Source organism: Eulemur rufifrons, chromosome 8 (genome assembly GCF_041146395.1).
Source record: "Eulemur rufifrons isolate Redbay chromosome 8, OSU_ERuf_1, whole genome shotgun sequence".
Classification (NCBI taxonomy): Eukaryota; Metazoa; Chordata; class Mammalia; order Primates; family Lemuridae; genus Eulemur; species Eulemur rufifrons.
The window spans coordinates 12,610,392-12,633,924 of record NC_090990.1 but is presented as its reverse complement, the minus strand read 5'-3'; the positions used below and the strand labels follow the sequence as shown (position 1 = coordinate 12,633,924).

The following is a 23,533-nucleotide window of genomic DNA, read 5'->3' as shown; positions in this document are numbered from 1 at the left end:
TTTTTCAGAGGAAATCTTCTATTTGCACACAAACCCAGAAAGGAAACAGGCTCTAAAGCTGTGCTGTCCAATACAATAGCCACCAACCACTTGTGGCTATTTGCATTTAAATTAATTAAAATTAAATAACATTTAAAACATAGCTCCCCAGTCTCACTATACACACGTCAAGTACACACCACACTGAACAGCACACATCACTGGAGGGTGCTGTTTAAAGTCACAAAGACCAAGTTATTTATAGCTTTTTAAGAAAGCACAGAAAATATACAGTGGGTAATAAAATACCCAATCACATGGAGAACTATGATGCTAGCAACAGCATCTGGCAAATAATATCTGGCAGTAAGCATTTACTGACATCATTTAAAATAAATGATTGGAGAAATTAATAAGATGTTATCTCCTTTTTTCTTCCTCTGAGTCACAAAATTAAACTCAATTCAAGTAAAAAAAATTCTGAATTATCACCAGTTAATAAAACTCTATATATTTCCATCAGAAAAATAAGGTATTTTTCTCTCCATTTTATTTCAGTTATCATTTTGGTATTCTAAGGGGATCTTCTTTCTAAAATAATAATTCTTCCTTGACACTCTCCGCCTCCCCAAGACTGGATTAGGTGCCCTCCTCAAATGCCCCTAGCATGTGGCGCCCCCGTCCCATTGTGCCAGCGTACCTATCTCTACCATTCCCCCCAGCCCGAAACTCTATTCCTGAATCAGAGTCAGGACCTAGTAAAAAAAAATGCCTGCATGTAGAAGGCGCTCAATAAACAACTGCTGAATGAATAATGACAGTACAATTACTACCTGGGACTTGATTAAAAATAAATATTAGGAAAATCACCAACACAATCATTTCAAAGGCTTATAAATATCAGTTGTGAACTTACTATTTCTTTTTCCCTGGTTCATCTGAAGCATGGCAATTATTGCAGATTCAATATTATAATTTTCAGCTTCCAGGTTCTGGACTATTAAATTAAAATCCTATCCAAGAAACAAAGAAAAACTTCAAAACTCTGGGTATACTTCTCTACCTAGCTCTACTTCAACAATCTGATAAACACGAGGATTAATGAGAACTGACACAAAGTTTCAGGACCTTTTCCATCTAGAAAATGTCAATCTTCAATAAGGCTGGTCACCTGAAACAACCATTTAAAGTGTTTTTATAAATGAATTCCCTTTATAAAACTGCACTTGTGCTACTGCAAACACTAGTCAGAAAAAATGAAGTCCACATATTTCCTTAGGATTTAGAGCAGTATTGGGCAAAGTCTAGCAAACAAAAAGGAAATGAATAAACAGCTCTCATTAAGTCATATCACATAACCTAATCAAACTGAAATCCCATGGGCTCGTTCTGGCCCATCAGGTGCTGGCACGCTCTAGTGGTGCTACATAACTAGCACGTAAACCAGGCACAGCAAAGCTTGCTTCTAAATCATCACTGCATGACAGAAATACTAACTGAACATCCAGTTGCATTATAAACTTTCTGGACAGCATCTTCTACTTCATCCTTCAGGTCATCTTCAAAATCAATTCCCTTTGTCTTAATCTTTTCTCTTTTATTTGATTCATCTTGATGAAGTATCTGAAACTAAAGGAAACAAAGAATAGTAATCACAGAACTCTAGAAAACCATGTTCAGAATCTTTAACATAAGACGACACTCTAATCTCAAAATATTCAAATATATGGGGGAAAAGAGTCTAGAAACAATCTGAAGAGACCAGCAATGACTATGCTAAATTTTATCCATGCATTGACATTTAAGTGACAATGGAAGAATTAAAAAGAAAGGCCCCAAAACCAGGATGAACTGCTCAGTAAGAAGGGCATTAGAGCTCCTACGGTTTCTAGATACCAAAATTTTGACAACTGCCGATTCTGACGCACACATTTGATTCAGCTGACCTCTAGAGCTGTGGGCTTAACAACAGAAGATGATCCTCTATACTTGCACCTGATGAGGTTTTGCAGAACAATGACTGTCTTGAAGAAATACACATACAACTTTCATCTGGTTCCCAGGCCTTATTTGAGTATCACTGAGCTCTGAGGTAGGAAGCTCCTGTCCCAGCTAGACAGCCGCAGGTGAGCATGACTCATCTAACCTCAGGGGCATACCACCACACTGAGGAGGAGCCTGTCAACCCAAACTCTAAAGCTACAAAGAGCAGTTTACTTCAGTCCATGAGGCCTTTACAGTATGACCTTAAATCAGGAAAGCTAAAATCATCCCTCTATGGCTACTCAATCACCTTCTCTTTCTGCTTCCCATTAATGCACGGAGATAGGTAAATGGGCATTTCTATTTTGCACGTACAAGTATAGTGAAGTCCAGCAATGTGCAGTATAGTCCTTAGAATGTTTATACAAAGCAATCTATTATAAAATAATTATACCCTAACAATTTGTGGCAAAAGTATCAAGTCTTTGACCCGTAGTTTAAAATTCAGCCAAAGGAAATAATGTCAAATATACAAAAGATTTATGTAAAAGTGCTTACAACAGTATTACCTATGGTGATGAATAACTGGAAACAACCTAAAGGCTGTATAGTACGGGTATGGTTAAATAAACCACTGTAAATCCACAGAATGATGTCTTCATTCCCATTAAACTAAGGAACACAATAAGAATTTTCAGTACCACCATTATTATTATTTTTTTTTTTTTTTTGAGACAGAGTGTCGCTTTGTTGCCCTGGCTAGAATGAGTGCCATGGCGTCAGCCTAGCTCACAGCAACCTCAAACTCCTGGGCTTAAGCAATCCTCCTGCCTCAGCCTCCCGAGTAGCTGGGACTACAGGCATGCGCCACCATGCCCGGCTAATTTTTTCTATATATATTTTAGTTGGCCAGATAATTTCTTTCTATTTTTAGTAGAGACGGGGTCTCGCTCTTGCTCAGGCTGGTCTCGAACTCCTGACCTTGAGCGATCCACCCGCCTCGGCCTCCCAGAGTGCTAGGATTACAGGCGTGAGCCACCGCGCCCGGCCCACCATTATTATTTAACATTGGTAACAGCCAATGCAATTAGTCAAAATAAAGAAATTAGAAGTATAAAATTAACAAGAAAAAAAAGTAATCACATAATCACTACTAGTAGATGACATAATTCTATACCTGAAAAAAACCATGAGAACTGACAAAAAAACAAACAAAAAGAATTCCAGCAAATTATACATTTGATAAGAATCTAGTATCCACAATATGCAAAGAACTCTTACAATTCAAAAACGAAAAGATGAAACCCAATTTAGAAACAGGCAAAAGACTTGAAGACATTTCTCCAAAAATATGCAAATGAAACGATGTTCAATGTCACTAGTCATTAAGAAGACACAAATCAAAACCATAAGACACTAACTAGGATGACCATAAAAATAAGTAAATAACAAGTGTTGGAGAGATGTGGAGAAAGTGGAGCTTTCATGTATCGCTAGTAGCAATGTAAAACAGTACAGCCACTGTGGATAACAATTTGGCAGCTTGTCAAAAAGTTAAATTTAGAATTACCATATGACTCAGCAATTCTACTCCTAGGTATATCCCAAAAGATTGAAAACAGGTACTCAAACAAATACTGTACACAAATAGCAGCACTATTCTCAATAGCCAAAAGGTGGGAACAACCCAAACGCCCATCAACAGATGAATGGATAAACAAATGTGATATACCCACATCATGGAATGGTATTCAGCCATAAAAAAGAAGGAAGTACTGACACATGCCATAACATTGATGGCTCTTGAAAACAATACGTTAGGTGAAAGAAGTCAGACAGAAAAGGTCATACACTGTGTGATTTCATTAACATAAAATATCCAGAATAGGTAAATGTATAGAGATAGACGGCAGATTGGTAGTTACTGGGGGAGAAAGGGAAAAAGGAGTGATGTTCAATGGGCACAGGGTTTTTCTCTGGAGATGATGAAAATATTTTGGAACTAGATGGAAAAGTGATTCCATAACACTGTGAGTGTACCGAGTGCCACTGAATTGTAAACTTTAAAGTGGTTCATTTTATGTTACGTGAATTTTGCCTTGATTAAAAAAAAAAGAGTGCTATAGGATATCTGGGTATGTAATTAACATTTTGTTAACAGCTCTCATATACAAATGATAATCAGCTGAAAAGATAAAGAAAAAATGATCCTTTCCTTATAATAGAAACAAAAAACACAAAATATGTTAAGAATAAACGCAACAAAAAATGAGGAAGATACAAAGAAAATGCTCCTCTAGATTAAAAAAAAGTCAATTAAACAAATAAAAAAGCTTACCAGATTCTTGGCTAAGAAGACTCAACATCAAAAAGATGTCAATTTTTCCTTAAACTATTAACTTAATGAGATCCCAGTTTTTAAAAACTGAACAGGACTTCTTTTTAACTGCACATACTGATTCTAACATCCATATTTCTCTTATAAAAGCAAGAATATACAGGAAATTCTAAAAAAGAAAATTAACTGAGTGAAAAATTCTACCGGATTTTAAAACATACTCTTACTACTTAAAACAATGAGGTATCAACAGGTGAACAGAGAGATCAGTGGAACAGAGCCAAATGTCAAGAAATAGACTCAAATACAGAGGAATTTGGTATATGGTAAAAGAAAGTGGCATTTTAAATTAGGGGAGAGAAGATGTATAGTGAATAAATGGTCTGGGTACAACTAGGTAGCCACAAGGAAAATAAAAAGTTGGATCCATAGCCTCACACCCTTATACGAATATGAATTCCAAACGGAGCCAAGATTTAGCTTTTTTAAAAAATGAAACTATGAAAGTACTAAACTATGGAAGAATTTTTAGTCTCAGAATGGAAAAGACTTTCCTAGATATAACCTAAAACCTAAAGGCATATAAGAAAATATTAACAAATTTAACCATATAAAATCTAAAATTCTTTCATAGCAAAGACCACAGGAGAAAGAAAAGGCAAATGACAGAGTCTAAAAAAATATTTACAACTCATATCACACACACAGCCTAATTTCCCTAATGCATAAAAAACTTCTAAAAATCATTAGGATAACATAATAGGAAAAAAATGAAGATGAATACAGTTCACAAAAAGGGAAACACAAAGAGGTCTTAAACACAGGAAAAGACACATAAACTGCCTAACGAGAAGTCCAAATTAAAACTAGATTAAGAAAACAATTTTTTCCCTAACAATAAAAAACATTTTAAAAATATGATAACACACTGTGTTGGCAAAGGTACAGAAAAGAGCCAGACATTACAAGTGGGAGTATAAACTGGTAAAACTCTGATAGAAAGTAATTTGGCAATACCTACCAAAATTCTGCAATACAACAAGGATCTTCTAGGAACTATTCTGCAGATACTCACACATGTGTGAAATGAGGTATACATAAGGCACTGCATGTTGTTTGGAACAGCAAAAGTTTGAAAGCTATCTAAAAGTCTATCAATAGGGACTGGCCAACAATGTTATATAATGCACCCATACAACAGAATACTACACAGTCTTTTAAAAAGATACAGGAAGTTCATTAGGTACTGTATGAATTGAACTCCAAAACACATTAACTTCAAAAAGCACAGAGCAGGATGTACCCGTAAGAGGTGTAGGATGTTACAAACTGGGGGTGGGGAGAGTGTAAAAATGGCAAAAGTAGAATACATGCACATACACACATATTTGTTTGGTATGTACAGTTATCTCTAGATTTCATGTATGCTGATACCACTGGTTGCATCCAGGAAGAACACTGTGGCTAACGCACAAGGGTAGTAGAGTGACTTTTCTTATATATTATGTTATGTGTTTTGAATTCTGATCCATGGACAAATATGACCTACTCAAGAAATAAAATTGTTTTAAAAATGATGGCTTCAGAAAGTGTGTAAAAATGTGAGAAAAGGCTTATGCAATAATGTTACCTGAAAAAAGCAGGAAACAAAGCTATATAAACAATACAATCTCAACCATTTTTTCATGCATTAAATGACTAAAAGGAAATCTACCAAAACAGTAGCAAAATTTGCATCCAGGTAGCCAATTCTGTGTACTGTTAATTTTCTCTTTTACTTTTTCTACAGTTTTCAGATTTCAGAGAAGCATGAATTAATCTTAAAAGATCAAAGTAATTTTAAAATTTTATGTTTTTTATGCATTTAATAAGCATAGCTATCAGCTATTAGGAAAAGAAAAAGAATAACGGCAATTTTATCTGTCACTCTCACCTGAACTAAAAACTAAAAAATATTTTAAAAATCAAGCCCACAGATTCTTAGAGTCAACTTTCCATAAAAAAAAAAAAAAAATCACTGGTTTTTAGCTTCACGGCAAACAGCTCTCGAACTGCTTCTTGTAGGGCTGAGAACACGCACAAAAAAACGAAGTCTCACTCACATCTGTCTGGAGATGTGCAGGTGCTTCCGAGTTGTCATTGATCCTCCGAACGCTGTCATAGTGCTCTCCATACCTATACGCGATGTGTAACTCTCTCACGTTGCTTTTATCTGTACCCCGAATCTGTAGACAAAAGGAGGGGAGATGCCAGTGAGGACTGGGACAACGTCAGCTTCTGGAGAGAAATGCCTCCCTGCACTGTCCAGGAAGCCCAATTGACAGGCTCTACACAGACACTAACTGGGAATATATCTGGGATGAGTCATAAGCATTTCTGAATTATCTCCTTCCTAAATCCATATGAAAACAAATTCTAAACCCAGGAGCAGATTAACAATGAAGTTCAATAAGCTTATGCTTCGAGCTTTAGTACCCCTTAGCCCCTCAAATGCACAGGTCCAGAGGAGACCCGGATTTGCTGAGCTTGAAGCCCAAACAATTTGGGAGCCCTCTTTGAGAAAAATAATAGATTATTTCAAATATGAAATTGCTAGAACCTCTCCCAAGACCTCAAAAGGGAGCCATACAAATGAGGGGCCCGACACCTACACTATAGTATCCTCACGGTAAACCCACCCATCTTAAAACAAAAACAGCATTTTCCATCAACCACGTATGTGAGAAACTTTACGAACAACAAACCCAATCTCTCACATCAACTTCAAAACAAAATTACATAGAGCAAAGCAGTACTGCCACATTGCACAACCCTGGAGGCACCACTCACAAGGTACTCTACGTGAACAGCACACCTGGAGCACAGTACAACAGGGCTCCCTAGAGTTATGCCCTAAGGTCTGGGCACACCCTCAAAAAACCACCACCTCCACAGAAACTCTAATGCTGACTGTCCCTTAGAAAGCCCAGTAACTGCCCCTTTGTTAAAACTCCAAAACATCAGCACCTCCTTGTTTTTACTGAAAGTCACAGGTAGTCACTTACTAACTACCATTAATTTAAACAGCATCCCTGGCTTAAAAACACAGCAAAAACCATGGAACAAACAGGAATCACACAGGTCCAGATACCAGAAATGGGCAAGTTTCTCCAGTAGAACACCTAGGTCTTAAAGTGCAGAGTCTGGTTTGGACACATATAAAACAGAGATAGCATGATTTGTCTCCCAGGAGGAGTACTAGGAAAGGGAACAGTTTATTAGAATCTTTGCATGACATAATCCCTAAAACACTTACATACACAGTAATAATATTTTTTATATATATATTATGAATAGAAAAAAATAACTGGAAGAATAGTCACTGTTAACTGATTTTCATGGGCAGATTACAGATGACTTCCACTTCAAAAAGTTACGCACATCTATATTGTTCACAGGCGCACATATGCTATTTGTAACCAGAAAAAAATTAGGTTTCAGTATCTCTATGTTGTTGGTATGAGCCTACTCATGCAAGAGCTCTTACACATGACAGTAGAACCAATGTAGTTTCAGTTCTTAAATTTTATGAGACGCTTCACCAGGGTAGTGAGACATGGGGGAGATCCAATGGAAATAAAATATATTTTAAAAATACATATTTTTAATGTTTAGCAATTTACGAAAGACAACACTACAGAAATAAATAGGAAAAAAATTCTAACTATGCAGAGTTATCTTCCACAACTACCTAGGTAATTAAGAAACTTTTAAAAAGTTGTCAATGGAGGAAAAGGCAAGCTCTGGTTACTGAGTTGGCACTGCATATTTTTCCTTTAAGATTAGGGTCATTATCCTCTATCATCAAATGATTTGGATAACTTCTACACAGTATAAGTTTAATGACTAAAAAATTTAAATAAAGGGATAACCATATTCTTGGCTTGAAGATCTCCCTTAGAAAGAGAGAGCCCTACTAAAAATATGATAGCTCTACCTGGTGTTGGTACATCTGGCAACACTGCCCTCAAGAACACACAGAGATCCTGTTTCACCCCTGCTCATTATATTCCTGTAAAGTAAAATTCCTTGCCAACCCATGGAGTATCTAATTAATTTTGTTGTAGCATAATTTTTTTAAAAAGACATTGTGCAAGACACAAAAGGATGCACCCTTCCATTTATATGACATTCTGGAAAGGCAAAATGACAAGAGACAAATCAGAGAGTGGTTACAAGAGGCTGGGAACAGGAGCAGGGTACTAGTGACTAAAACAGGCCAGGAAGTAACTTTCCCAAGAGAGGACTAGTGTGCAGCAGTGGTGATTACATGACTGTGTTTGTCAAAATACACAGATCTGTACACCTTTGAAAAGGGTGACTTTTGCTATATGTAAATTACATCTCTATAAATTTGATTTTTTTTAATAAGCAAAGGCTATGACTGAGCAATTTACAAAGGAGAATATACAAGTGGCATATGAAAAAAAGCACATTGTTACCTTTACAATAGTAACACACAGGGACACGTTAAGTGTGTGTATATATGTAGATTTGTACCTTTCAAGTTACGTATGTTTTTATAGCTAAGTGTGTGTGTGAATGACAGGGATACACAGTGTAACAATAACAGCAATAATCTTTGGGTAGCCTGACTCTGGGTGATTTTATTTATTTTATTTGTTTTTATGGCCTTTTTGAATTTTCAAGTTTTTCTACAATTAACACATTTTAACTTTTTAACTAGAAAAAAGTTAGACTGGTGTGCCAATCTGTATTCAAAAAAAAAAAAAGTTAATGGAGTGCGGCAAGGAGGGATTAACAGAAAGGTTAAAAGAGTTGAATGGACATCTACTTCACCCCAGGAAAAAAAAAGTAAAAATCCAAATGATTAACAATGTATTCTGCCACTTCACAGCACAAACTTAACATCTGTTGTAAAATCTTATTTGCTGTACAAAAACTATGGGAACATCATGTATAAGCTGAGCAGAACACAGAAAAAGTCTGATATCCTAGGCCATGCAATAAATTTTGTTGTTCAGAATATACATTTTAGCAATGATATAAATTTGCTCTGTTTCTCTCCACCTAAGCAGCACAAAAACAGACAAGGGAATGGGCATACTCCAAAACTAGAATTTACATGCACAATCCTTTAAATTCTCATGTATTTTATGGAATTATCTAAAGTATTTCCACATCTGTTGAATATATTTACAGCATTTTACAAGATTTCTAAATTATACTCCAGACTCCATTTGTACATAGCACAGGGATTAATTCCAAGCTACCACAAGATTCCTGTCTTTGGTTAGGTTCACAGTGCAAGTTATGCTGTACAGGTCGATGTTACCAGTCAAGTCCCACCATCCTAGAATATCCCCAAAGCTAATTTATAAATAAGAGCTTAAGATAAATTCTTGAATAGGTGACCTACCTGCCACAAAGGGGCATTAAGCTGATGAATCACCACATTCAATTGATGATTTCTTGCAAAGGCTACAATTGCATCATTGCCAGCAAAAGTACCAGGCTTTGCCAAACTGGCCACTGCATGGAAATAGGAAAGAAACATTAAGTCTTTATAATGGAAAAATCCAAATGCAAATATACTTTGGTATTTAGTTCTAAATAATGAAAAATAAGAGTGTATATCTGAAAAGTCCATTAGCTTTGTCACAGTCTAGGAATTTAGCTGGTTGAACAATTCACACACTGCTACTCAGGACACTAATCATTCATAAAGCAAGGATCCATTTATTTTTACTCTTTCAATAAATATTTACTACAATCCCTCACACTCTTCCTTTCCAACTTAGCCCCAGAAGAATGCCTGGCTCCCACAAAGAAGGGTGACAAGAAGGACCATTCTGCTGTCTACAAGGTGGTGACACAAGAATACACCTCAACATTCACAAGCATATCTGGCCAGGCGTGGTGGCTCACGCCTGTAATCCTAGCACTCTGGGAGGCCGAGGCGGGTGGATTGCTCAAGGTCAGGAGTTCAAGACCAGCCTGAGCAAGAGTGAGACCCCGTCTCTACTAAAAATAGAAAGAAATTATATGGACAACTAAAATATATATATACAAAAAATTAGCCGGGCATGGTGGCGCATGCCTGTAGTCCCAGCTACTCGGGAGGCTGAGGCAGTAGGATCGCTTAAGTCCAGGAGTTTGAGGTTGCTGTGAGCTAGGCTGACGCCACGGCACTCACTCTAGCCTGGGCAACAAAGCGAGACTCTGTCTCCAAAAAAAAAAAAAAAACATTCACAAGCATATCCATGGAGTGGGCTTCAAGCAGCATTCCCCTCAGACACTCAAAAAGATCCAGAAATTTGCCATGAAGGAGATGGGGACTCCTGATGTGCGCATTGATACCTGGCTCAACAAAGCTGTCTGGGCCAAAGGAATAAGGAATGTCCCATACCATAGCCATGTGCAGTTGTCCGGAAAATGTAGCGAGGATGAAGATTCACTAAACAAGCTCTATACTTTTGGTTACCTATACTTGGTTACCTATACACCTGTTACCACTTCCAAAAATATACAGTCAGTCAATGTGGATGAGAACCAACCACTGATCATTAAATGAAGTCATAAAACCTCAAAAACAGCCGGGCGCGGTGGCTCACGCCTGTAATCCTAGCACTCTGGGAGGCTGAGATGGGCGGATCGTTTGAGCTCAGGAGTTCGAGACCAGCCTGAGCAAGAGCGAGACCCCGTCTCTACTAAAAATAGAAAGAAATTATATAGACAGCTAAAAATATATATAGAAAAAATTAGCCGGGCATGGTGGTGCATGCCTGTAGTCCCAGCTACTCGGGAGGCTGAGACAGGAGGATCCCTTGAGCTCAGGAGTTTGAGGTTGCTGTGCGCTAGGCTGACGCCACGGCACTCACTCTAGCCTGGGCAACAGAGTGAGACTCTGTCTCAAAAAAAAAAAAAAAAACCCTCAAAAACAAAATAAAAAAATAAGTAAATATTTACTGATTACTTCCTATATCCTTATCTCTATAAAAGATGCTGAAATGTAACAATATACACAGTAATCATCATAGCTTGCATTAATGAATGCTAATTATGTGTCAAACATTGGTCAAATCACTTCTCACAGATTTTCACTATTAATCCGTAAATAAAAGAAGTATTATTATGCACGCCATTTTACAGATGAGGAAACTGAGGTGTAGAATAGTTAATAACTGTGCCCAAGGCCATAGAGCCAGTACACAGTGGCGCTTTCACCCAGGCAGCCCAACTCCAAGGCCCTGGCTCTTGGCCACTCATCAGTCTGGGGCAAACAAACAGACAGACACTAATGACACATAAAAAGCACTTCCAGGAGGGCATGTGCAGTAAAGAATTTGGCCTTGCCCAAATACCTTTATCCCAGGCTCCTAGGAGTTAACTTTGAAACCTTTGGAATTTCCAAAGGTGATAGGAGTCTCTTTGTTTCTCATGATGAATCACATCTGGTATCAGCCACTCGATATTGTGGTGGCCAGGTGGGAGGGTGGGGGTTCAACCACTTAGACAAACAGTAAGTCAATAAGCAAAGAAAAAGAAAACCAAAAAAATTACAAAAAATCCTCTGGACACCAAAGTTAGGGTGAGCTTCCCTGGTTGACAATACTCTGTATGTACTGTCACACACAGATGCTGGGAGGATAATATGCCCTGAGGACAACTGAAGCTTTGTGTTTATAACCTTTCCCAACTGCCCTATGAATCTCTTCCTTTCGCTACTAACAATCTGTATTCTTTCGCTGTAATAAACCATAACTGTTAAGTATGACAGCTTTCAGTGAATTCTGTAAGGATGGTTTTGGGAAATCTCAAACTTGTAGATGGTGTCAGAAATGATGGGAGTCTTGCAAGGACTGTGCCCTCAAACCTTGTAGTTTGGCTAACTCCAGCTCAGGAACAAAGACCAGCGTAGCAGTGGGGAAGGGGAGGTAAGGTGTATCAGATAAGCTTCTCAGCTGAAACAACTGAGCTGATACCCAAAGGACAAGGAGGAGCCAGACATGGGAGAAATGAATGATGTTCCAAGAAGAGGTGAGAGAGAGATTGTGGACTCTAGTACGGTGGGAACCGAGAATGCCGAGATGGGGGGTGAGGGGATGAGAAAATGTGGGGAAAAAATGGTGAGAGATGAGGATAGAGAAATAAGAAAATCACAGATTATGAAGGGCTAAAAAGTTTGGACTCTACCCTGAGATCAATGGGGAGCCACTGACAGATTTTAGATAGAGGAAAAATGTATTTAAATCACCACTCTGGCTGCAACATGGAAAACAGACTGAAGCGGTCAAGAGACAAGATAGCAGCCCAAACAGTATTGAGGAAGTATAGGCAAATGGCCACAGAGGCCTGATTTTATGAGGCAGTGGCACACAAAAACTATCAAGGTACAAGTGACAAGAATGGGTAATGAATGGGTATGAGGAGCCAGGGAGAGGAAGTGTTAGGAATACTCAGGTTTTTGATTTGCATATTTTTATAGCTGGGAGAAAAGATGTTGCTCATTCTCTGAAACCACAGTCTAAAGGAAAGGAATAATCCTAAAGATACAGCCAGATGCAAAAAGGGTACCAGGTCCTCAACAGTTTAATGACTCACTCATTTATTCATTCAACAAATAGTTTATGAATGGCTACCAGATACCAGGTATTGCCACATTAGGAAACAAAGACACAGTCCCTGCCCTCAAGATTGCACAGTATAACAAGGTAGACAGACAGTAAAAACCAGTAACTATAACTTAAGTCTTAAATGATTACCACTTAAGAGTGATAAATGTGGTAAGTCAACCCTTCAAGCAACACACAAGGAGAATGTGCAGACTTCCAGGTTTCCTTTCATTTCTGCTCTGGCAGTGGAAACCACTTCTTATTTCTTTGATGCTCAAATTCTTACGTTGCACCAACCATCAGGCATGCATAATGACATTTCAAGAAGATCCCTTTCCACGGTCCATCTAAAGTGACCATCACATTGGCAATCGAAGGTTTGGGTTCCCTGTCCTGCCACATCCCCAAATCCACCACACGACTTCCACTGATGATGTTCAAAGTGGAATTTCACATCACAAACTAGACAGAAAGTGATCCCAGGAAGAGGCACCATCAGAACTCAGTGATTGGCATGAACCACACATTGCAAGTTATGCTGCTTTGGGTGTGGTGCCTAATGATGGGTTCTCTCCTAGTGAGGAATGGGAAAGGCTTTAGGGTCACCAATAGCTTCCCTCCCTAACACCCTCCTCCTGCTGCCCTCCATCTTGCTAACAGTAGAGCTGCCAAGGCGTTACCCAAGCAGAAACTGCAGAATCACCCTTGTCTCCTCTCTCCACCCTCCCCACCTCCAACGAGTTCTGTCAATTATACTGCCAAACCGTGGCTTGGTTTGGGCCCTACCCATTATTCTCAATAGTTGCCTTGATGGAGACTCTCCTCTACTCTCATCTGGCCAATGTGGGGAGCCCTCTAACTAGTCTCCATTCTCAGTCACTCTCAACATGTCCTCCAGAGTTAGCTCTCTAAAACACAGGAATGGTTCTCTCTTTCCTGATAAGAGACAAAAAAGACTGTGAGCCCTGTGATGAAAATGCTACTTGTAAAACGTAAATATATCAGCACTTAGCATAGTAGATCCTCAGTAAATATTTGTTGAAATTAAGGTTTAAAAGCTCTCATGTCCCAGCTACCTGGGAGGCTGAAGCAGGAGGATCACATAAACCCAGGACTTTGAGGTTGCTGTGAGCTATAATGATGCCACTACATTCTAGCCTGAGCAACAGAGCAAGACCCTATCTTCCTCCTCCAAAAAAAAAAAAAAAACTCATTTGTATTTTCTTTATTAAATTTGTAACTATCAAATTACAATCAATTAAAATCCCTAATTGACTTGACTCAAAAAAACATGCTGTTTAGGGTTGTGAAAAATTAACATGATTTTATTAAGTTTCTCCCACTATAATAAAAGTAATACATCATCTAAAAATCAGAAAAATCTATAGAAGATAATTTAAAATACCATAGTCCCACCATCCCCAGATGGCTAATGCTAACAGCTTATTTTAGTCATCTAATTTAATCTTCACAAAAAACCCTATGAGATAGATGCTATTATTATCTCCCTTTTATAAAATAAGTTTAAAGAGAGTGAGTGATTTCTGAAAAATAAGTGAAGCTGGCCGGGCGCGGTGGCTCACGCCTGTAATCCTAGCACTCTGGGAGGCCGAGGTGGGCGGATCGTTTGAGCTCAGGAGTTCGAGACCAGCCTGAGCAAGAGCGAGACCCCATCTCTACTAAAAATAGAAAGAAATTATATGGACAGCTAAAAATACATATAGAAAAAAATTAGCCGGGCATGGTGGCGCATGCCTGTAGTCCCAGCTACTCGGGAGGCTGAGACGGGAGGATTGCTTGAGCTCAGGAGTTTGAGGTTGCTGTGAGCTAGGCTGATGCCACGGCACTCACTCTAGCCTGGGCAACAGAGTGAGACTCTGTCACAAAAAAAAAAAAAAAAAAAAAAAAAAAAAAAAAAAAAAAAAAAAAAAAAAAAAAGTGAAGCTAAGAATTAACAAACACAAAATGTATCTTTCCAGACTGTCTACTGTCTCTGTGTACACCTTTTAAAAAATAGGATCAATCTATATACCTATACACACTATTTTACAGCCTGCTTTTCTCACCACTGAATAAGAAGTCCTGAACAGCTTTCCAGGATAATTTACACCATCATTTTTATTAAGGGCATATACAGCTAATCCCAGCTGCCTAATAAGCCACTGATGACAGAGTAGGCAAATAAATATTTGTGGAATAAATGAAAGCCATAATTTATACAACCAAATCCCTGGCCGGGAGGGTGGAGAATGCCGATGGACTTAATTACCCAATGTACTGCTCCTGAAGGATCCAGTGTCCCATGGTGAACCTACCGTGCTTCTCAAAAGGAATGTCATCTTCTACAAAGGGTTCAAAATCTTCCCGCTGTTTTATCATGTAGTCCACTGTCTCCTGTCGGTGCTTGAGATGATTTCGTGAGTGTCCCTCCAATTGATCACCGAGAGCTCTGAACAAGCAATTGCTATCAAAACAAAAATGTTGGTCAAGACCTTTCAAAAATGAACTTAGTTCAACTAAAACAATGATGCTTGATGCCAGGCAATTCATGGAAATCTTTCATGCACAGAAGAGGTAAAGTCTCAACTCTTAACAGTCCAAGATTCTTCCCAGATCCTGGGAGGAGAGCACTAGGGCAGATATTCAACCACGTTACCTTCTTGAGAGGCAACAAGCAAGGATTCTACTCCCCACTTACAGGCTGGCTGACTCAGGACAGTCTTTCAATTTCCCTGGGCCTTCGCTGCTTCAACAATTGGAGTTGGTGATACACTAACCACCTGAGGACAAGGTCTAGCCCTTACAGGCCATTCCACACTAATGCCTATGATTCCCAGATCCCCTTCTAAAATGATGTTATATCTACTGCCTCTTTCCTGAAACAAGTTTCACTACAGCTACCCAGCTAAGGTAATCATTATCATTTAACAAAGAGTATCCAAAAGATAGCAATTTGTCAACCTCCCAGTACAAACAACTGAACTCAACATCCTGTTTGAATGCTAAGAATATAGTGAGCAAAGCTATGAGACAACAAACTGATGTACTCTGGAAAGACACTTCCCCCTTGCCTCCTCACCTGTCACCCAGAGAACAACAGTGCCACTGTTTTTCCTGCCAAATAAAGACTTTAAACACCATGTTTTGTTTTTCTAAAATTAAAATGCTGGTAATAAACTACAAGAGTTATCTTCACTTTCAAACCCCTCAAAGGCTTCTAAAATTCCAAACTATATCACAAACACAGAAGCGCAGATACACAGAGACTGAACCAAGATAAACACAATCTGGTATCCTTAAAACTAAGGAAATAAACCATTCTGAAGCCAAACAGTTGCACAGTTTCACACCAAACTGTTTATTTTTCCAAATGAAAAATGATGATACTCTAATTCCAAAATAAAAACTCATTACTTTCAGAAAGATTTCAGATGTAAGTGTACAAAAGAAAAAGGGTTTTTGTTTTTCAACTCAAAAAAATTTTCAATAGAGAGGCAGGAATCTCTTCTAATGTATAAAGACTTATACTTTTATTTTGTGGGGGAAAGGAGAATTTAAACAAGAAAGATTCTATAAATGAGAAACCAAGAAGCTTTGCATCAACCCCGAGACAAGATTCTAGAAGGGAATGGGATATAGAATTCTATAGGCTAGACTGAGGTGTCTTTTGCTAAAATCTGACAATGAAAGTCTTTTTTTCAACCATAGGGGGAAAAATAAGCTAATGGATAAAACATATTCAATTTTAAGCTTTTCTCTCAAACTTCTCTTAAACCTTTAGCATCTGCCACTACTAGTCTATCCTTGAATCTAGTTTAAACGGTGGTACAATCTACCACAAAATTATGTTATTTAGTTATTTTACATTTAATGGACCAAAATTCATAGTATTCTACAGAGTAACATGCTTGCTGAGAACTTTTACTAACATGGGCAAATGTTCTCCATATAAAGCTAAAAGAGTAGGTATAAAACTGTAAACACTGCATAAACTCAACCATGTTCATCTATACACAGACACAGAAACACATACACGCATGCAAAAAAAAACACTGAAACAATCACTTAAATAGCTCTTACAATGTGCCAGGGACTGTTCTGAACACTTCAGATGGATTAAATGTGTTTAGTTCTCACAACTCTTGAAATAGGTACTATTACCTGCCCAAGGTCATAAAACTAGTAGGTAGTTGGGCCCAGGATTCAAGCCAGGCAACCGGGCTCTAGGCTGTACTCTCACTCAAATGTCAACACCAAAGTGTTAGGTGTAATTACCTCTAGGTAGTAAAAGTAACTGTTAAATTTATTTCTATATATTAATACTTTTCTATATTTACCAAACTTTCTTTGAGCTCACTACAAACAAGTCAAAATAGACTGAAATCACTTCCCTTTCTGACAAAGTTATAAGACAGTGACACAAGAAACATGAGCAAACACTACAGTGACCTGGGGAAGTTCCCTTAGGAAGCCCAGCAAGAGCACTCAAGAAACGCAAGAGAACAAAACACCATTGCCCAAAGGACCTCTAGGAGATCCAGGCTGTTTCCCGAGTCCACACCCTCACCCATTACAGTACAGCAGGGCTTCTCAACCTCCACACTATTGGAATTTGGGGATCATTCTTTGTTGTGTTCTGTGCACTATGGGATGTTTAGGAGCATCCTTAGCCTCTGCTCACTAGATGCCAGAAGCACACTACCACCTCCCTCCCCACCAGTTATGACAACCAAAAATGTCTCCAGACATTGCCAAATGTCCCCTGGGGGGCAAAATCATCCCTGCTTGAGAACCACTGTAATATAGGGATACATGTAAGATCTTGCACGTGAGTTCACAAAAACAACCAATTACATAAGCAGCATGTAAATGTTTTGGGTGCTCAATAATTTAGTACTAGACAACAGTGCAATACAGGTACCAAAAAACTAATGGATTCTCAGGCTGCAGTAATAGTAAATGTGCAGAAAAAAGAGGTGAAGGTTTTGTTCTATTCTTTGAGGTCAGACCACAGCTAGGGTACTGGGTACTATTCTGATTACTGCATTTTAAAAGAGACATATTCAGATGAGATGATGCAGCTTTAAATTACATAATATGAAGAACATGAAAAACTAGTGATGTTTAGCCTGAAGCTAAACAGCTTCTTTTTAAACATGTCCCTCAGAAGGACATGACAGCTGCCTCCAACTAGCATATGAAATGAAAATTATACTTGTACAATAAAACTAAAATATGGAAACTACAGAAACATAGATCCTGGCAAATAAAAGGAAATTTTATCTTAGCCCCACAGGGATAGACTTATAGACTCAGGATTTCGCAAATTTCTATCACTAGCAATCCTCAGCAATTGTCTAGATCTGTGCTGTTCAATATAGTAGCAGCTAGTAGCCACATGTGACTATTAAGCAGTTGAAACATGGTTAATCCAAGGTGAGGGGTGCTGTTAAATATAAAATACTAGATTCTGAATAGTATAAAAAATGTAAAAGATTAATAATGCTTATATTGAATATGTTGAAATATTTTAGATACAGAGGCATAAATAAAATATATTAAAATTAGTTTTACCTGTTTCTTTTTACTTTTTAATGTGGCTACTGGAAAAATTTTTAATTACATATATGGCTTACATTCTATTTCCAGGGACAGCACTGGTCAAGATCACTATTCTGAAAGTGTGTTCCCTGACTAGGAATACCAGCATCACCTGGGAACTTACCAGAAATGAAAATTCTGGGGCCCTGCCCCAAGCTTACTAAATCAGACATTCTGGGCTGGGTCCCAGCAATCTAGTCCTTCCAGGTGTTTTAATTAACACCCCAGGTAATTATGTTGCATGCTAAAGTTTGAGAAACACTAGTCTAGAATCTAGACTCTAAATCAGTTCTCAATTATGGCTGCATATAACAATCATCTATGGAACTTCAAAAAAAAAAAAAAAAATGAATTACCAGGCCCCACTGCCTAAGATTCTGGTGTCGCTGATCTAGGGGAAGACTAGACCCTGTATTTTTTCAAAAGTTCCTCCCCAGATGATTCTAGTGTGGCACCAGGGTTGAAAACCACCGAGGTAGGCACAAAAGACAGAACTGCTGCACAGGCCATGCAGGCACTAATGGATAATCAGACAAGACGACCTGTGTCTTTCCACCACTAAGATCCTACAGTATTAAAAACAAAATAAAAATTTAAAAAAAAGAAATAGTAATCCTTAGGGCAACTACTAAGAAATAACTAAAAATATATGTAGTGCAACAAATGACAAGGAATTAAAATAACACACTTGAAAACATCATTTAACACAAAAGAAGGTAGTGTTTTTTTAAAAGCCCACTTAGGCCAGGCACCGTGGCTCACCCCTGTAATTCCAGAGTTTGGGAGGCCGAGGAGAGAGGATCAGTTGAGGCCAGGAGATCAAGACCAACCTAGGCAACATAGTGAGAACTCATCTCTACAAAAATAAAAATTATTAGCCAGGCATGGTGGCGCACACCTGAAGTCCCAGCAACTTGGGAGGCTGAGGCGGGAAGATCACTTGAGCCCAGGAGTTTGAGGTTACATTGAGCTATGATCGTGCCACTGCACTCCAACCTAAGTGATAGACAAGACCTTGTCTCTAAAAATAATTAATTAAATTAAACTACTCGCTTGTGATAGAGATAATAGCTAAAATTAGTGATTCTTCAGTGTTTTAATTTTAGAACACTACTGAGTAATGTAATTTAGGGCTACATTTAGTAAGATACAACTAGACATAGTTCAGAGAGATGCTAATATTGTCCTGCCTAATCCACTTACAGATTCTTTTCACATTATAAAGGATAACATCAAGGTTAAACTATTCCTTTCTCATTTTGAAAATGAATACAATTTATGTGGGTCCACCCTCCAGACAGCACACCAAACATGAAGGTGATCCATGATGCATTACAAAACCCTCTAAGTAGCTCCCTGACAAATCTATGCTCAGCTGACTTAATTCACATGCTATACTACAAGATACCCAAGCCCCCACAGGTTCCAGAATGCTACAAGTACCATATTGCCCACAATGAACATGCCTATAGCTAGATACTGTATCAGGCTATTCGTTATTGTAATCAGACCATAATGAAAAGAGAAAAAAGTGGAGGCTGTCAACTATTTTTTAAAATAGCACCATAACTTCATTATATATCATCCTGAGAGTCCTTAATAAATATGAATAAAAGAATCTGGCCGGGCATGGTGGCTCACGCCTTTAATCCTAGCACTTCGGGAAGTTGAGGTGGGATCACTTGAGGCCAGGTATTTAAGACCAGCCTGAGAAACATAGGGAGACGCAGAGATGAAAGAATGAAAGGAAAGGAAAAGGGAGGAAGGAGAGAAGGGAGAAGGGGAAGGGAAGATTAGCCGGGCATGATGGCACACACATGTAGTCCCAGCTTCACAAGAAGCTGAGGCAGGAGGATTGCTTGAGCCCAGGAGTTTGAGGTTGCAGTGAGCTATGATGATTCCACTGCACTCCAGCCCAGGCAACAGAGCAAAACCCTGTCACACACACACACAAAAATCTGTTGATACCAATCCATCACAAACACAGGAAACACCACCCATGATAAAGCCTGTCATCATCATATTCAAAAGGGCCACAATACTAAAGAGGGCTGAACCGCAGTCCATCTCATAGTACCCAGTGAAAAATTTCGAACACAAGGGGGTTAGCTTCATGAAGCGCACATAAGAAATGTAATTTTATCTAACACTGTCCAAATAGGGACCTCAGGAGAGAGAAATGAGCATCCCAGCGGAGTCGCTCTCTGCAGCCTCACTGCCCCTTACTTCTACCCTTGGACCCTATACTCCTTTCATCCTCAACAACTTGTAGACTTCCCAAAAATAATGTGTTCCTGTGCCTTTGTGTATACTACTCCTCAGACTGGAATGTTCTTGTGGCATACTCCTAACAGTCCTTCATGACCCAGAGTATGACCTCCTCTGAGAGGCATCTAGCACAGTGTATTTGCTGAGCATTTGCTGAAAGAATGAGAAGGCCTTCCAGACCACTTCAGGGAGTGGTAGCCACTTCCTCCTCAATGGTACTACTGTAATCAGTCACTGTTATTAAGAATAGATCAAACTATTTCAATTATGTATATCATCTGTTCTCAAAGTGTAGCTCAGGGAACCGGGGAGGTGGGAAGGTCTCTTGAGATCCTTTCAGGGTATCCACGAGTTCAAAACTAAGATGGTATTTCCTTTTTCATTCTCACTCTCATGAGAGTACAGTGGAGTTTTCCAGAGGCTACCTGATGAGGCTACCACTCTGATAGCTAATGTAATATGATTGTGTATTCTTACACTTTAAAAATGTCTGTTTTACTTTCTAATAAATATTATTAACCCATATAAACAAAAGCTCTTTGGGTTCCTCAATAATTTTTAAGAATGCAAAGGGGTCCTAAGACCAAAAACTTTGAGACCCACTGTCACATTTCTCCCTTACAAGGCTATGAACTACTTAAGTATCTTAATCATCAATATATTCCCAGCAGCACTTTACTCAAGCAGTGTGTGCTGAATTAACTAGAGAAGTATGCTCTTGGCGGGGAAGGAGCAGAGGTACTATCCTCCGAGTTTTCCATAACCTTATGAAAGTCCCCTCAAGATGTGACAACTCCCTGTGTTCTGATTCCTGCTCATACGCAACTATCTTTTAAGTATTTCAGTTTCCTGAGCACCCTGACATAGGGAAACCATGCTCAGTGTACCAGACAAGCAATCCAGTCATTTGCAAGGAAGAACCCCACGCCCCACCCCAATTCCACTATATTCAATAGGTATTTTGGCTTATATAGCAGTGCTTTGTGCTTGGGCTAGCTGGCCGCCCTCTATATTTTTACCTGTCATTCAGCAAAAACGTACTAAGTGCCTTCTACGTACCAGGCACTACGTTAGGCTCCAATTACATCTTAAGGAAAAATACCAATGCAGGAGTGTGGTGAACTCTTTGTGAAAAGAAAGAAATCCACTTTGCCTGCAGCACTGAGAGAATACAGGAAAGGTGGGAAGAGTAAATTAGGGCCAGTTCACAAACAGGCTTGCTCAAGAAGCTGCAATGTAATGTGAAATCAAGAAAACACCTTCTTCCACAGTTAGTATGTAAGGTGATTCTGCATGGTCTTTAGCTTCATCTTATTCTTTCCTCTGCCCAACCTGAGCACTCAAATACAGGGAGGAAAAAACAAGAGCCAGGCTGTTATTAACACTGTTTCTTCCAGGGTGACACAGCTGGCAACCAGACCGCCCTTACCTGCCCCTGCAATGGAGATACTAACTGTTCTCATACCCTCTCCCCTACCCTTTTCCCAACCATACTCCTGGATCCATATCCCCTTTCCTGAAACTGCTTTTCCTTCCCCCATTCTCTCCCTCCAGCCCTCAGTGATCTCGTGTTCTCTCAAAAAGATGGACCTGGATTCCAGTCTAAACCCCATGCAAGCTCGGGTAAGCACGTTTGCTTACAGAGGAGAAACTGAGGCCCATAGAAACAAGAATTAGAGAAGGTGCCTTCAGCTCAGTAAAAAGACCTAATTTCCCAAGAGTAAAAGGGAGCAACACCCTACAGCAAGGACTCAAAGGTGGCAAAGCATTCTACCAAGTGGGGCTTACGCCTCCCTATAATGTCATTATGACTCGCTTCGAATGACTGCCTTCATCTCATTCCTTCAGGTCTCAGCTTAAATGTCACCTTTCATAGAGACCTTCCTGGCCACCAATCGGTTCCCACATTCTCTCTCAGGACCCACTTTCTATTTCGCTGGCGGCGTCCGCCACGATTAGGGCCCTCTGGGGTCATTGCGAGAGTCTCGGGGTGAGGGGCCTCGTCCGCCTCGCTCGCCGCTGGAGGCCCTGCGCTCGGAGCAGCCGCTAGCTGGCAGGAGGCGCTCAGGCCGCCCCGATGAATGGATGCACGGGAGCGGGTGACGGTCGCCAGGCCAAGCCCGGCGGGTCCCCCGGCGCCGCCTCCCGCGCTCCCGGCCCGCCTCACCCGTCCCCCGGCACCTCCCGCAGCTTCAGCCCCAGGGCCTGCAGCTGGTTCGCGAAGCTGACGAACTCCTCCTCGCAGCCGCCGCCGCCGCCGGACTCCGGCCGGTTCCGCCGCTCCTTGGCCAGGGCCCGACGCGCCGCCCGCTCGTCCCGCTTGCGCTCGACCTCGGCTTTCCGGCTGCCGCTGCCCGGCCGGCTCTTGGCCGCCTGCTTTCGGGACATGATCCTGGCCCGCGGTCCGCAGCGGCAGGACGGAAAAGCCGCAGGACGGCCGGGCGGCCGCCTCAGGTGCCGAGAAGACGAAGCGGCACGGGCGACGGAGCCCGGCGGCGGCGGCGACGCGGCTACCGCGCCTGCGCCGACGCCGGCTACTCCGGTCACGTGACGGCGTGACGGGCTTCCCCGCCCCCTCCGCGGGGCTCGGTGAGCAGGAGCCATTGAGAGCTCGCCTGGGAGAGCTAGAGGGGCACCCCTCTTGGTTTGTTCTACTCCGCCCTCTAGTGGTAGGTTGTACTCAGCGTGGGGCGCTGGTAAGAGCAGACAGAACGAAGCAATGGGAAAAGTCAAGGGTAGTCATAGAGGA

The 23,533-nt window shown here is 40.1% G+C and overlaps 2 protein-coding genes across 2 annotated transcripts in view; one reads left to right on the top strand and one right to left on the bottom strand.

The window, feature by feature from the left end:
* Positions 1-23,174, bottom strand: part of OTUD3 (OTU deubiquitinase 3) — a 29,996-nt gene extending 6,822 nt beyond the window's left edge. Inside the window, exons 1-6 of the mRNA XM_069479433.1 lie at positions 22,952-23,174; positions 15,231-15,379; positions 9,720-9,832; positions 6,403-6,525; positions 1,477-1,608; positions 896-992 (exon numbers count right to left, since the gene is read on the bottom strand). Of these exons, the coding sequence (XP_069335534.1) occupies positions 896-992; positions 1,477-1,608; positions 6,403-6,525; positions 9,720-9,832; positions 15,231-15,379; positions 22,952-23,172 (835 nt within the window). The 5' untranslated portion in view covers positions 23,173-23,174. The remainder of the gene's footprint in view (positions 1-895; positions 993-1,476; positions 1,609-6,402; positions 6,526-9,719; positions 9,833-15,230; positions 15,380-22,951) is intronic.
* LOC138389069 (large ribosomal subunit protein eL31-like) lies at positions 9,884-10,874 on the top strand. Its single transcript, XM_069477247.1, has 3 exons — positions 9,884-9,899; positions 10,102-10,189; positions 10,544-10,874. The coding sequence occupies exons 1-3, from the start codon at positions 9,884-9,886 to the stop codon at positions 10,872-10,874; spliced, it is 435 nt and encodes a 144-aa protein (XP_069333348.1).
* Positions 23,175-23,533: the final 359 nt, after the last annotated feature.

Excerpts from the sequence above, each read along its gene's own strand:
- LOC138389069 (XM_069477247.1), top strand. Across the intron at positions 10,190-10,543 it reads GTGACACAAGAATACACCTC|AAACATTCACAAGCATATCC; the intron begins AACATTCACAAG and ends AAAAAAAAAAAA.